Raw genomic sequence first — 13,908 nt, 5'->3', positions numbered from 1 at the left:
CCATTTCCTTTGCTTCTTGTCTTCTTCATCCTCGACCAGAGTGACACGTACTCCCGCTACGACCATCTGAGTGGAGGGGACAATGACCAGTCCCCTAATCGTCCTTGTCCTCACCCTCTCGCTTGCTCCAGTCCAGCCAACTTCCTTGGTAATTCCGAATATTGGGGTAACCCCTCTCGCTTGCTAATTCGGCGGCGTTGGCAGATCGTTTGCCAGATCGACAGAAGAAGATGATGTTTTGGTCATAGGTGGGTTTGGAGAATGCGAATTCCTGTGTGATGATTTCCCGTGTAAAGTCCGGAGAAAGGATAGTGAAGCCAGTCGGAGCGGTTTGCCAAACAAGCGGTGGTTCGAAAGGGAGGGGCGGAAGAGAGTGGTAAGAAACGATACGATCAGCAAACGTGCACTCTCATGAAACATGCGTAGCAGTGAACATACCTTTTGGAAATCACCAGCGTTGAATCCCCTGTCCAAGGCATCCTTCAACCTTGAGAGAGGAAGATTGACAGCAGATGGGATAGAGCCAAGAGCGACCTCGTCAGGTTCTCTAACGTCGATGACGAGGACGTCCTGTGCGGCACAAACGTCAGCAGATGTACGGCAGAGCTTGCAGAGTCTGATGAATGGCCGGTTGTATACGACCAAAACTCACATCAGTAGGTTGCTGAGTCAACGGTTTTAGTTCTTCGTATTTGATGATTGGGTTTTTAGCCCAAGCAGATCTCGAAGGCTTGGCATCATATCGAACGGATGAGACGACCATTCGCAATGGCGACCCAGAAGCGAAAGTACGAAGAGGGGTGATGGCAACGACCTTGGAAGGGGCCGCGGAGGAGAGAGTGATAGGAGGTCGGAGGGAAAGGAGAGTGGCGGAACGAAGCGATCGAAGGGATGTTCGTGCAAAAGACATGTTGGACCAGACTACGAAGGGTGAATGAAGGCTGCTTGAAATTCTCGGCTGGCAGGGCAAGGCTGATGGGACTGACTATCGTCTCATTGGATATAGAGTCGCAGACGGAAGATGTCTTTTGAAGACGAGGGAGATTCGGAAGAATCGAGGTTGACGAGGTGACGAGCTCAGCACGTGCTGATCTGGAATACCTTGGGAGGTTATCAGCGGGATCAGAATGTGGCAGATAAAATAAATCCCACGTCAGAGGTGAATGGATCGCTACTTTGACTTTTTCGAGGCAGCAACAGCAGCAGCAGCGGTCGATACTCAGACATCTTGTGGTCCATTCCAACCAAACACCCCTTCCTCTTGCGTCCTGCCAGATCGGCGCAAAACAATACACGCACACTATGGTCGCCGGTGCTCCCTCACTCCTGACTGTCCGATCTGTCCGATCTGTCTTTCCGCCCGCTCTGACTCGTCGGCTCGCTCGACGTCGATTCGCCCCTTCATCCCCTTCCTCACGAAGTCTGCACATGACCGCTCCTGTGCTCGTCTCATCCAAGCCCACACCATCGGTCGTTCCTCCCCCTACTGCGCTCTCCGCGTTACTCTCTCGACTTTCCCTTCCACCTTCTACAACTCTTCATTCTGCGCTTGTCGCATGTCTCACCCATCCATCCTACATTTCCGATCTGGAAGACACACCATCATCTTCATCCGAAACAACAGAGAACAACGAGCTCCTCTCGACGCTGGGTAATTCCTTGTTGGGCTTATTCGCCTCTGAACATCTATCAACCCTATATCCGCTCCTGCCTACTTTCGCCCTTCAAAACGCCATCACCGCCTTCGTCGGTCCTGCGGCTCTCCTCTCCGTCGCGCGAGAACTCGGTGTCTCCGCACAAGGAGGCGGAAACTCCCCGTTGCCTGGCTACGGGGCGGGATCGCAGTCTGCGGGCGTGAGTGTCAGATGGAGTAGGACGAGTATGATGGAGAAAGCTTGGAAAGATAGGAGAGAGAATGATGTTGCAAAAGGTCCGGAAAAAGTTCCGGTAGGAAGGAGATTTGAGAAATTCGTCTCCACGATCGCGACGAAGGACAACAACGGAGAGGACGCAGGTGCTATCAGTGGGGATAGGAGGAATGGAAAGAGAGAAGGTTTTGAATCAGTGGTCGCTTCAACGGTCAGAGCTTTTGTCGGTCTGATCTATCAAGAACAAGGCATTCACGCAGCTCGAGCATTCGTCCATGCCCATTTCCTCTCACGATCCCTCGACCTCTCCACCCTCTTCTCATTCAAGAACCCCATGCACGTCCTCACATCAGTCATCTCCACGCATCTCTCCTCCGCCGGTGTCCCCGCCTCATCCAATGCGGGAATCATCGAATCACGTCTTCTCGCGTCGACCGGTATCGCCTCTCAATCGCCTCTGTTCCTCATTGGGCTTTTCCTTCCTTCAGGAATCAAACTTGCAGAAGGTCACGGATCAAGTAAAGCGATGGCAGAACACCGCGCAGCTGTCAACGCTTTGCTCAGTCTATATCTTGTCAGAGGCGATCAAGAGTTGGCGGTCATGCTGGGCGGAAGTGAAGGCAAGGGACTAGGGACGAAGATTGGAGAATACGGAGAAGGTTTACCGACTTCAGCTCATGAGCTCAAGTTGCTCAGCGGAGGTAAAGTCTCCAGTGGCGATACCGAGGGAGAGTTCCAAGGTCTGGCTTGGGGAGGGAGAGAAGCTATCGCTGAGAGTAGTGGTGTCAGACGGAAGATATAGGTAGACTGACGTGCACATATGCATACACATCATCCCAAGTCTCAATGATAGTCTTCAGCCGCTTGGCGGAACTCCGTCCATGTATCGACAATCATGGGAGAAGCTATGCCTTTCAGCAGCTGCTTGATTGGGTATGACCACATTCTAGATCGAGTGATCACAATGAGTGTGAAACGTCGTGACGGAGATGAAGCATAAGTCGACTTACCAAAGTACAACATGTCCATATCACAGTCTTCTTAGATCTGCTTGCTTCAAATCGTTCAGCACAGCTATCGTTTGACGGGAGTCGGCGATGGTGAGACAGTATTTGATTCGATATCGCCATGCATCAGATCTTGGATGGCAGTCTCGAGATGATCGATACGATTTGACATCTCGTCCACTAGATAGATGTACGAACATAATCAGCGGGTTGAACAAGGGTGAGACGTGACAGTCGCGAATTTGACAAGGCGGAAGTTGCAATTTGTGGAAAGGGTGAAGAACGGTCGAGGAAGAGTTGAGACGATGTCTGAAAGGGCAAAGACATACTTCGACCTCTTTTTCGATAACGATGCGTCAGTGAACTCTTCCTGCACCGATACAAAGCAGACAGCACTCACAGGACCTGCTCACTCATCTCATCGAACCTGGTCTCCAGTTGGGCTAACAGAGTATCGACCTGTTCATCGCGCAGATCAGATCACAAAACAGATCAGCTCCTTGGTCCAATACCAACCCTGCTTCGCATGTGAATAGTGCTTAGACTGAGGAAGACAGCGCAGCATGAGACACTCACGAAGCCACACAGTTCTCCGGGACTGATGACCTCTTTAGCAGCGCCGACTCCTCCCACAGGACCACCGGGCGTTCTAGCGGGCGAAGACGCGTTGGGCTTATGATTGAATGTGGAGAGTCGTTTGGTGGACGAGGTGGAGGGGACGAGAGCTGACGTGGAGGAGTTTGTCGTTGTACTTGGTCCGTTCGACCTGGTCTGAGGCTGCGAATGCGATTGCGAGTCTGTGCCGGGCATGGTAGGAATGGGATAGGATAGGATAGGATTAGCAATTGATGAAAAGCAATGCTGGAGACGAGTTGATTGTCTTCTGTTGATCATGAAGGGTGCGCACGGATCACCCACGTGGCGATGAGGCATTGTAACGTACCTACGACCACTCTAAGAGTTCGCTTTCCACACTCTTCTCACACGCTGCACACTGTGTCTCCCCACTATATCCTGTGCATACAGCCTATATACAACGATGTCATACCGTCATTCATCACCGTCCTTCCGTGTCTCTCCTTTGTTCAGAGGGGTTCCCCGCCATCCCATCCGGCCGTGATCCCATTCCATCCCCATCTCCTGCGCCGTCCCATTACTCTCGTCTACCTCTGCAGCCTGTGTGTGATTTCGAAGAACAAGAACAACTCCCACTGCTCTGCGTGTCGTTCGTCTATCTCCTCCCACAGCGGCGCATGTCCCATCTCCAGGTCACGCTCGACGCGACGCCTATACCTTGCATCGTCGACTTGACCAAGCCTCAAGCGACGAAGGACGAGCTTTTTGACAATGTCCGGGTCCTCGACGACGATCGTTAGATCGGTCTCGGAACCGAAGGCTCGAAATCGATGGAGTTGGCCGTCGAGAATGTGAACGATGTTGAACGCCAACTCACTGATCCGTTGTGAATATGGGACGTGGAAGGGGGGGGGGGGGGGCGGGGGAGCGGGGCGACAAGGTAAATCTCGAGTGTGAGTCCGCTGCAGTCGAATTTGGGGACCATGTACTCGCTGGGTCACACACATAAGTGAGGCTCATGAATCGAGGGATCAGGTGGGTAACAAAAAATTGGGACAGCGCAGTAGTTTGCCACCGGTAACTCGTGATCGCATCGGGCCCTTGAGGGCGACCTTTCAGCAGGAAGTCGAAACATATGAGCCAGGCAGTGACGTTCAACATGTGCATGTGTCCATTCCGGAGGATTGGACGATTGTCATGTGGTTCAGGCTGGGGTATGCGCGATGGTCGAAGCCGGATTCCGGGTATGAGTAACGAATGCGAAAGGTCGAAGACCCGAAGGGATAGGGGATCGAATCGAAGATGGTTGACTGAAGGAAAGAGCTTGAACATATCGTGGTCTTCGCACGCTAGGTCGACGAAGAACTCGATACTCGTCGAGTCATGGCGAGTAAGTGTATCCATGATTCCTAAAGCTCTCGCCGTTCTGGTCGAAGGGTTCAGTCGGCAGCCGTCAAGTGGCGGGAGTGCAAACAGCCCCTCGAGAAGGCCCTCAGCGTTTCCCCAAAACAGGCGGATTTCCGCAGCCGTCTCATCTGTCTCCTTTCCTGTCTCGTCTCCTGCCTCCTCCTGTGCCTCCTCTTTCATCTCCTCTCACTCTGCCTTACAGGCCGTGCATCAGCCCGTGTCTCCAGTCGTGGACAAAGAGACGGATGTCGGGGGCGAGGTCAACACGTCCTTACCAACTTCACAGTCTTCTGTGAATCACGCCGAACTCGTGAATCCTTGGTCCGGATCCTCCGCGTCGGACGCGAGTCAATCGGGTTCAACATTCACCTTCATGCCTCCGACGTCGGCTGCACCCCCCTTCCTCCCTACAGGCTCCGCACCAATCTCTCCCTTTCATCGCCGAGATGCTCGCAGGGGCACAGGAGTCAGGATCGGTTCCTCCTACCCTTGTACCATTTCTCTACAGCGATACCCTCCCCCTCAACCCCCTTTCCATGCGCAGTCCTGCTGATTCGATGGCCTTGGGCCGATCGATAAACTATCAGCGTGGAAGTTTAGAGACAAGAAGGAGTGAGTGTCCGTCGAAGCACCGTGTACTGGCTGGTTCAAACAGAGAGAGTGACGGGGAAAGCGCATGTGACGCTGACCGAGAAGACAATGGCAACAATGACACGGAGTGAAGGACGGAGAGGTCTGCTTTGCGGTACGGATACTTGCGCATGGGAACTTCAAGAGTGACGCGTTGTTCACAAGCTTTACATATAAAAGAGTTAGATTGTGTATAATTGGTTGGTCACATGCATACCTCAAGGTCAGCTTAACAGCGACGTTGTGATGACCGCTCTCTACTTGTCTATGCTTGTTGGAAGACACTGCCTCCAGAGTCATGTTTCCTCGGATCACCTTGTGGTTCCCAACCACCTCCCGAGAGGAACTTGATAGCACAAGGTGTACTCCTGTTCTTATCCACCCACTTGAGTACGTGTCCCTTCTCTTCGAGACCTTTGCCTTGTTCTTCGCTGAACCCATCCACCGTGATGCCCTGGTGAGTCGAGCTTTTCTCCACTTCACTCCAATTCGGTAAAATCTGATTGTGTAATCTGTTGGCACGTAGAGCTTCGGCTGCCGACATGTCGTAATCAAGTATGTTTCGTGCCACTTGAACATTACATGAGATGATGGTACTTCCTCCTGCTGCACCGCCCGACAAGACGACTTTGCCCGTCGAGTCGACCACGATGTAAGGGCAACTCGAGCTGAGAGGTCGTTTCCCACCATACACTGAACATGACTCCGGTATCAGCTTCCCACCCCTGTAACACCAATACCTGCCAAATACTCACCATAGTTGGCGACTTGCGGTTCGTAACCTGTACCATTGGGCCGACCCTCGACTGAGAAATCGTCCATGGAATCATTCAAGACCATCCCGAAGCCAGGGACCATGATATGTGATCCCCAGTTGAGTCCGACCGTCGTAGTGATGGAGATGACGAGTCCTTCAGAGTCTGCCACCGTGATGTTGGAAGTCCCGTGATCATTCACGATCTCCACCCTTCAAGGGAGAAAAAGGGTGAGCTAGACGTCAACAAATAGAATACAAGGAATGACTCACTTTGGCGGTTTATAATAGTCTGGATTGTGGGTTTTGTCATCCGAGATCATCTTGGCTCGCTTGGCAAGAGCTTGAGATTCGAGCCACGAAAGCTGTTTCTCCTCTAAACCCGGTACAAATGCTGGATCACCCAGTGCAGTTCTTTGACCGTATGCGAGCTAGCAATGAAGATATGTTGGATGTCGCCGCGTGAGAGATCGTCATTTCAGTCGATGACTGTACTCACTCGTAAAGCCTCGGTCAGACGATGCAGGTCGGTAACGGTCCCTGCGCCCGCTGGTTCGAAGGTCGATAACATGCCCATGGCGGAAAGCCAGATAGCACCAGAAGCAGGAGCAGGCGGTGCCCATAGGGTGTAATCTCTGTACTTGACAGATAGCGGAGTATTCCAATTGACTCGGTAATCTGACACGACATGAGCCTTGTCCCGGTTTGCAAGCTTGCTCCTACTCACTTCTCAGATCTTCAACGGTCATCAAACCTCCTCGCTCCTTGACAGCATTGACGATCGCCTCCGCGATCTCTCCATGGTAAAACGCGTCCGCGCCCTCTCGTGCGATCCTCTCCAACGTTCGCGCATACTCGGGTCTCTTCCAAGTAGAACCGATAGGGAGAGCTTGACCGTTGTGGAACAGAGATGCGTACATCGGATCTTTCTCCATCCAAGATCCGGCGAGATTGGGCGACGAAGGAGGCACACATTCTTTCGTGAGGAACTAGGTGAATACAAGATGTGGCGTCGTGTGAGCACAGCATAGCGCGGAATTCATGATGTCGCGTAGCCTGGACAGGGCCAACGGTGCAATACGAGGAATCAGTCACTCACATCATACAGATCTCCCCTGACTTCGCACCCCTCTTCCGCTAGTTTGATCGACGGTTCGAACAGTTTCCTCCACTCCAATCTGCCATACTTCTGATGCAAAGCTTCCAAACCTCTGATCTCCCCTGGAACAGCTACGGCTGCACCTCCCACGGCAGTCGATACTTCTGGGTTCTTGTAGAACTCAGAGCTTGCAGCGGCCTAAGATACACTTGTGATCAGCTGCACATGTACAGGGGAATCCCTGCCAGAGAGTTACAGACTCTGGTGCGTGGGGAAGAACTCCAGCTAACATTGGGATCCAACTTGACTTACAGGTGCCGTATGTCTGAAATCAAGACTATCAACGTCCCCGCTAGTCGTCCGTATGATCGCAAATCCCCCACCCCCGATATCCGAGTGGAACGGAGCGAGCGTATTGACAGCGATGATGGTCGCTATGATAGCGTCGGCGGCATTACCGCCAGCTGCTAAGATGGAAGTACCGATCTCTGAAGCTCGGATCTGCTCGCTGCATACTGCTCCGGAGAGCACGGGTACGGTCATGGATGAGTTGTTTGTCGGGCGAATTTCGGTCTGCTTCCAAGCTTAGCTTTTGACGATGAGGAGAGGTGGAGTGAGGGGTGTGCGATCTATTCACATGATTCTCTGTTAATTTAAGTACGATAGCGAGAGAAATACAGAAAGAACAACTCCGTTCAGCGGAATTGTGCGATAAGCCAAAAAGAGCGGAAAGGTCCGGGGTCTTTTCCGATAGCTTCTGCGAATGAACACTGTTCATAATCAATCTGGGAGATCGTCTGCGATTCTCTCTTCGTTGGCAACGGGTGAGATCGAAAGAAAAACCCAGTGGGGTATCTCTTCCAAACGCGCTGTCTATGTCCAAATGATGATGCATGAAGTTGCTCGCTACAATTCAAATCTACGAGTATGTCATACGACGTATCACTTGTCATACGACGTATCACTTCTGCATTTCATTCCTCCACTCTGATTTCACCTTGTATCACTCATATCAATCATTCTGCACGGATCTCGGACGCTTGCTCCTGCGGCGGTACTTGCGGTAGTTGAGGAACCACCTGTGTTGGTCTAGGTGGTGGAATAGCTTCATTCAGGAAACCGGGTAGGACCCTTTCGATCCTCTCTGAGCTCTTCGCCCATAGATCTTTCTGATCGGCTGATCTTGTATCATCCAACCCTGATCCTTGATCTGGAGGTGGGAGAAGGAGATTCGAGGAATGCATGACGAGAACCACATTCTTTAGTGATTCGCCCGCTTCGTTCTGTACTCCAGCTATCAGTAATCTGCACCAAACTTCACAACCAGAAGCACGATGCCGACGCCGCTGACTCACCAGCAGGTCCCTCTCTCCCCTCATGAACCTCTCCAGCTTATCCAGCACCCTCACAAACAATCCTTCCACTGCTGACCCGCTCTCCACTAGTCTCACAACGTACTGCAAGAAGATCTTACATAGCAGTGTCGCCGCCTTTAACCTTGTGTCCGCCATACCATGTGGATCGCGCTCAAACACTTGCGGTTTAAGCAGCTCCTCAAGTACCGGGAAGAGGACTCGGTCGAAGATGGTTGGTAGAGCGGATTCGTCGCCTGAAAGGAGTTGAGGGGAGAGAAGCAATCGCTGGAGATAGGCCATAGCGCGTTGTCGGATATCTCGACACCCATTGACACATTGCTTGCCAATGACGAGTAAGGGAGGAAGCCAGAAGGCGTTGAACGCTGCGAATCAGATTGATTGTCAGCTATTCAGACACACAACGACACAGCAGATGAGCTCACCATCGTGCTCGCCCAGTCCGCTGGTCGACATCATGCCTGGTATGACGTTCCTCAGTTCGTACAACGAGTCCAGTGCAGTCAAACCCCTCTCGACAGTTGGACCCCTTTCAGGATTCCGACGGTCAGCCAGATATAACGAGTCGATAACGATTTACTCACAAGGTTGCTTGAGGTCCGATAGACGAGGATCGTCTGTGCTGCTGTTGCCTCCCTGCGACAGCTGCCCCCGCAGCAGTTGCGAACTCGTCCAATAATGCGACCACTCCTGCATAGTTATCTGGTGTCAATTCGGGTCGTCCGGATCCATTAGAAGATGTCGCCATCTTTTGCACGATGGCCAAGGTGACCTTCGACGCTTCAGGGTGGGCGACTGTAGCGCGGAATAAGGCGATCACAAGGTTCCATTCAGTGTGATTTTTGATGACTGTGGTGTCTTTCTCAAGAATACGAGCGACGCCGGCCATGAGCTGTTCCGAGACAGCGTTGAGCACTGTGGATGGAAGACTCCTGAGCACGTCGAGAGCGATGTAAAGCTGGTCTCGAAGATCAGGCTAATAGATAGATTAGCATCCGAAGGGATGTCCGTCAGGTAACAGCACCCACAGTCTCGGACACGATCAGACAGAGTCGCAACAGACCAACCACAGCCCGCTCGATCAAAAGCACGCTGTAAGATTGTGCCGAAGACAGGAGTGCTGTGATATACTCAAATATGATAGGCCTGAAAGTGTGGTCAATTTTACACGACTAATGTTCAACGGCGAAAAACTAACCAGGTCTCCGAAATGTTCTGCTTGTTGCGGCTCGCTAGGCTGACCATCATCTCGAGGTGGAATACACATGCAGGGTCATAAGGTAGTTGACCCTCAAATCTTGGCGCGAGGATCGGTGAGCCGGTCTCTCCCCGACCTTCTGTACGATGTTGCAGCTTTCCAGTAGTTCGCGCCTCTGCAAGAGTTCGGATAGCTTGCAATGCCGGAATCAAGGCTTCCGCGTCCAGATTCCTGCGCACTTGTTTCAGTGATCGCTCTTTGCTACAGCGCTGGTCTGCTGAACTCACAAGATCTCCGCGTAAAGCTCTTCGAGTTTGCAGGACGACAAACAATCCACCGCAACCAAAGTATTTTCCACATCTCCATCGCTAGTCTCGACCACCAATGCCTCGGCACTTGTTCCATAAGGACTAAGCAGGTACGACGATAAAGTTGACAGCAGACCTCCTTCTGGTCTGCGATCCGGTGCAGCTGCGGGAGTAGCAATCTTCATTGGGATTGTTGTAGTCCCCGCCAAGAAATCTTCCATTTGTAACATCGGTGCGGGGAGCAAGGAGTGAAGGAAAAGAGTCTGGAACATTTCGAAAATCTGCAACCATCCTTCGCGAATAGCGCTGCCGTTGCCGTTGGCAATAGTGAACAGGACGACAGTAGCAAGTTGACTTCGATAACTCTGGCCGAATCGAATGGAAAGCGGAGACACAGTGACCGATTGGTTCTCCTTCTCCAATACTGGGTGATTGGCCATTTGGTATCCTTCTTCGGTATCGTCCAGGAGACCAGTCGCGCTAGAAAGAGACTGCACTATCGTATCGAAGACTTCGGGAAGCTTGAAGTGACCTGCTAGAGAAGCACATTGTCGGAAACCAGTGATTGCCTTTTGAATGACATGCTCATCTGAAGCTGACATGGTGAAAGCATACGCGATAGCCGAGATCACTGGTCGCCATGCGACGCGGAACATCGGTTCGTCGAATGTGGCAGTGTTGCAGATGACCATTTGACCTTGCAGCCGGTTCAGTATCTCGTAGAAATGAAAAGACGCAAGACTTACCTGCTGTCCGAGATCTCTGCATCATGAGCTTCCAGGCGAATTCGAAACCATGCTGACCGGCATGTTCTTCGGGCAAAATAATCTCCCGCTTTTTGATGGATTCATGAATTCCTGCCAGGTATCCGGGATCAAAGTCTTTCCCGCCATTGACACCTCGCAGATTCTTCTTGTAGTCCTCTATTGTCATCCGTTTCTATGTTTGTCCGAGCGTCAGCGAAGTCCAGTGATATTCCCTGAGATGGCGACAAATGGAACCTACCCTATTTTGTGGATTGTGTTGATCTGTGTTGAGCATGATGACGGAGTAAGCCAGGATGTGTACAGCGTCTTGATCGGCAATCTCAGCTGCTCAATGGTCAGCAAACGATACAAATGCGCGAACCGGCGGGTCAACCTACGGGGATGGAAAGAGAAAAAGTGCTCCGCAAAGTTCTCGGTGATTCTCTCTATTGGATGCGACTCCCCAGGCAGTCTGAAAGTTTCTAACAATTCTCTCATGGCATCGGCGATTGATTTCTACGGACCACATCAGTTCTTGCCTGACTTGACTGGCGAAGCTGAAATTGGACTCACTCCTTTAAAGTCAAAGAGCCCTATGAATGCTTTCAATAAGCCAACCTGGTCTGGTCGGGATATGAAATCTCCCAGCAATCTTTTATCCAGTCGAGTTGAGTGTCTCAGAAATTTGGCAATAGCCAAATCTCTCCTCTCCTCATCTGTACCTGGACCGCTAGGATCCGGGACAATGATGCCTTGTTGTTCCAGGAAAGCAATGCCTTTCTTAGGCTTGTTGTTGAACAAAGTCGCCCCTTCTAGTAATACGCCTTTCCGAGATTTCGCATGATGTAAGTCGTCCGGTGTAGGACCAGCGCTAGGCCAAGGCTCGTCACCCTGCTCCAATCTGTCCGCCATTGAACTGACGAAAACCAATATGATTTCCAAAGACAGTAGTTGCGCATTGTCGAGACCTTCGAAGAGGTTGGTGGATCCGTCTGTTCTGGGAGGTGCAGAAGGGTATACACCCCTTGTCAAGAAGGAGACCAAACGCTGAAAGAGATCTTCGCTCTCGGTCGAGCAGTCGAAGTTGACCCAACAATCCACCATAAAGCTCGGTCTCAACGCAATCTGCGTCAAGGTGTCCAACATTAACTCCTTCGTCTCATTCGGAACAGGCGGCAAGTGACTGAGAGGTTTCGGAGTAGACGAAACGCTGTTGGAGTCGGATATCGAAGAGGAAGGCTCGGCGTTGACAGGAGTGCTGCGACCATCAGGCTTGGAACCACCAAGACTGGGGGTCCCTGGTCGCGATGAAGAGTCTTGGCGGAGTTGGAGATGTGGCGTGAACGGCGGAGGATTCGGAGGCGTCAGTCGGTCAATAAGATAGGACAGGAAAAGTTCCAGTTGCAGCTTGAGGTGAGGCAAGAGTGTGGAGAACAGCGTAGAAGTGGTACGCAGAGATTGCGCAAGTAAAGCAGGAGAATCGGCTCGAGTAAGCTGCGAGGTAGACTCATCAGCTTTTTCTCCTTCATGGCCTGGCCTTTCCGACCCTCACCTGGAAGAGATACCGACACCCTTCATCTCTGACCCCTTCTCTCAGCTCCGGCCAGTTCCCTAAGCTCGCGCCACCTATTTCCAACGCAGAATTCAGGATTGCCAAAGCTGAGAGCCTCATTGAGTCGGTGTGTGCTTGATCTGACGGATTGAGCAGAGCTATAAGGACTCGCAGGAGTTCAAGAATGGTTGGCAGCCCGTAAGGTGTGAACATGGGTGTATGGACTTCAGCTACAATGGCACTGGTCAGCCCAAGCGGAGATGTACAGGCGAACCACGCTTACTTTGCCCACTGGTACTCGTACCAACTCCCTTCTCCTTTCCTTCTTGCTGCTTGTCCTCCGCTGTGCCATCGATGTCAGGCTGGACTTCTGCGACCGTCTTCGCCTGTACCTTCTCCCCAGTCTTCGTCATCTCTTTGTTGTCACTCAACAGCCTCTCCACATCATCAGTAGTCAGACTCTTCAGCCTTCTGAACCCTGCTCTGACGATATCCTGCACGCAGCTCTGAGCTGAATTCCTCACTCCCTCTCCCAGTCTAGCCCTTGCCAACATTCCTAGACCAACCTCCAGCAGTTCACAGACACTCTCGTCGCCCATTTGATCTAGCAAGCAGCCTAATCCCACCGCTTGTGAGCTCGATGACATCGACATAGAGAGAGGTGCTACCAGAGCCTCGATGACGCGGAGGAGCCGGAGTAGGACGAGTTCGTCTTGCTGAGGTGAGGAACTGGGGAATCTACATTGGGACAGAGCCGAGGTGATATACGCTAGTGCTAATTGGAGTTGTGTAGATGGGGCTGTGAGGACCGGGGGCGGAGTCAGGTAGAGAGGGAGAATGGCCAGGATCATCGAATGTAGTGATGCCAATGCGAGGGAGGTGATTGGACCCGAGGTAAGCGGTGACCGGATGAGGGCTAGGAAAGGTCCGCAGAGGTCGAGGGGAGGCACGGATGTGATGTCTGATTACATGAAACACAGTATGAAGGTAAGATCAGCTGAAGAGCTCATGGCGTGGCGTCGGACTCATGCAGTTCCGAGCTCACCTTTCACGCCACTCAGTGTTCTTCTCAGCTCGATGAAGCCAACCATTAAATCCCCTTCATCCACACTCTCACCGCTCCCTCTACCTCTCTTACTTCCAGCTCGAGCAAGACCTCGTTGTGGGTTCCTACCAGATCTCAACGAGGTAGGTAGGCCGTTCGACGACGAAGCGTAGGAAGAAGATGAGGTCGATGCCCATCGTTGATTCCTTCGCATTGACGAGGTGATGGTTTGTACCTCCTGCAACAGGAGTGTGATCGGAGGAAGGTCGGTGGTCATGGTGGATGAGGACATGTTCTAAAAGGGGTAAGGGGGTCCGGGACGAGGTGACGAAGGAGCTGTATCGT

At 52.0% G+C, this 13,908-nt stretch overlaps 5 protein-coding genes across 5 annotated transcripts; 1 reads left to right on the top strand and 4 right to left on the bottom strand.

Annotated features, from left to right (window-relative positions):
• Nucleotides 1-94: 94 nt before the first annotated feature.
• Nucleotides 95-910, bottom strand: IAR55_001046 (uncharacterized protein; the record flags this gene model as incomplete). Its single annotated transcript, XM_066944176.1, has 3 exons — nucleotides 95-271; nucleotides 439-570; nucleotides 653-910. The coding sequence occupies 3 exons, from the start codon at nucleotides 908-910 to the stop codon at nucleotides 95-97; spliced, it is 567 nt and encodes a 188-aa protein (XP_066805377.1).
• A 392-nt stretch (nucleotides 911-1,302) lies between these two features.
• IAR55_001045 (mitochondrial 54S ribosomal protein mL44) lies at nucleotides 1,303-2,670 on the top strand (the record flags this gene model as incomplete). The annotated part of the gene is made up of 1 exon (XM_066944175.1): nucleotides 1,303-2,670. One exon carries the CDS (start codon nucleotides 1,303-1,305, stop codon nucleotides 2,668-2,670), a length of 1,368 nt encoding a protein of 455 aa, XP_066805376.1.
• Nucleotides 2,671-2,942: 272 nt separating this feature from the next.
• On the bottom strand, nucleotides 2,943-3,685 carry IAR55_001044 (uncharacterized protein; the record flags this gene model as incomplete). The annotated part of the gene is made up of 3 exons (XM_066944174.1): nucleotides 2,943-3,055; nucleotides 3,289-3,334; nucleotides 3,452-3,685. The coding sequence occupies 3 exons, from the start codon at nucleotides 3,683-3,685 to the stop codon at nucleotides 2,943-2,945; spliced, it is 393 nt and encodes a 130-aa protein (XP_066805375.1).
• A 2,068-nt stretch (nucleotides 3,686-5,753) lies between these two features.
• Nucleotides 5,754-7,884, bottom strand: IAR55_001043 (gamma-glutamyltransferase; the record flags this gene model as incomplete). Its single annotated transcript, XM_066944173.1, has 7 exons — nucleotides 5,754-6,181; nucleotides 6,244-6,455; nucleotides 6,516-6,673; nucleotides 6,742-6,920; nucleotides 6,970-7,231; nucleotides 7,342-7,539; nucleotides 7,654-7,884. The coding sequence occupies 7 exons, from the start codon at nucleotides 7,882-7,884 to the stop codon at nucleotides 5,754-5,756; spliced, it is 1,668 nt and encodes a 555-aa protein (XP_066805374.1).
• A 473-nt stretch (nucleotides 7,885-8,357) lies between these two features.
• IAR55_001042 (uncharacterized protein) lies at nucleotides 8,358-13,855 on the bottom strand (the record flags this gene model as incomplete). Its single annotated transcript, XM_066944172.1, has 14 exons — nucleotides 8,358-8,624; nucleotides 8,697-9,079; nucleotides 9,140-9,243; nucleotides 9,299-9,690; nucleotides 9,743-9,860; nucleotides 9,913-10,143; nucleotides 10,200-10,917; nucleotides 10,967-11,159; nucleotides 11,226-11,311; nucleotides 11,365-11,482; nucleotides 11,540-12,460; nucleotides 12,519-12,748; nucleotides 12,802-13,479; nucleotides 13,564-13,855. 14 exons carry the CDS (start codon nucleotides 13,853-13,855, stop codon nucleotides 8,358-8,360), a joined length of 4,731 nt encoding a protein of 1,576 aa, XP_066805373.1.
• Nucleotides 13,856-13,908: the final 53 nt, after the last annotated feature.

The sequence above is a fragment of the Kwoniella newhampshirensis genome, chromosome 2, assembly GCF_039105145.1.
Source record: "Kwoniella newhampshirensis strain CBS 13917 chromosome 2, whole genome shotgun sequence".
Classification (NCBI taxonomy): Eukaryota; Fungi; Basidiomycota; class Tremellomycetes; order Tremellales; family Cryptococcaceae; genus Kwoniella; species Kwoniella newhampshirensis.
The sequence above is the reverse complement of the archived record's forward strand: the minus strand, read 5'-3'. Positions and strand labels throughout refer to the sequence as shown.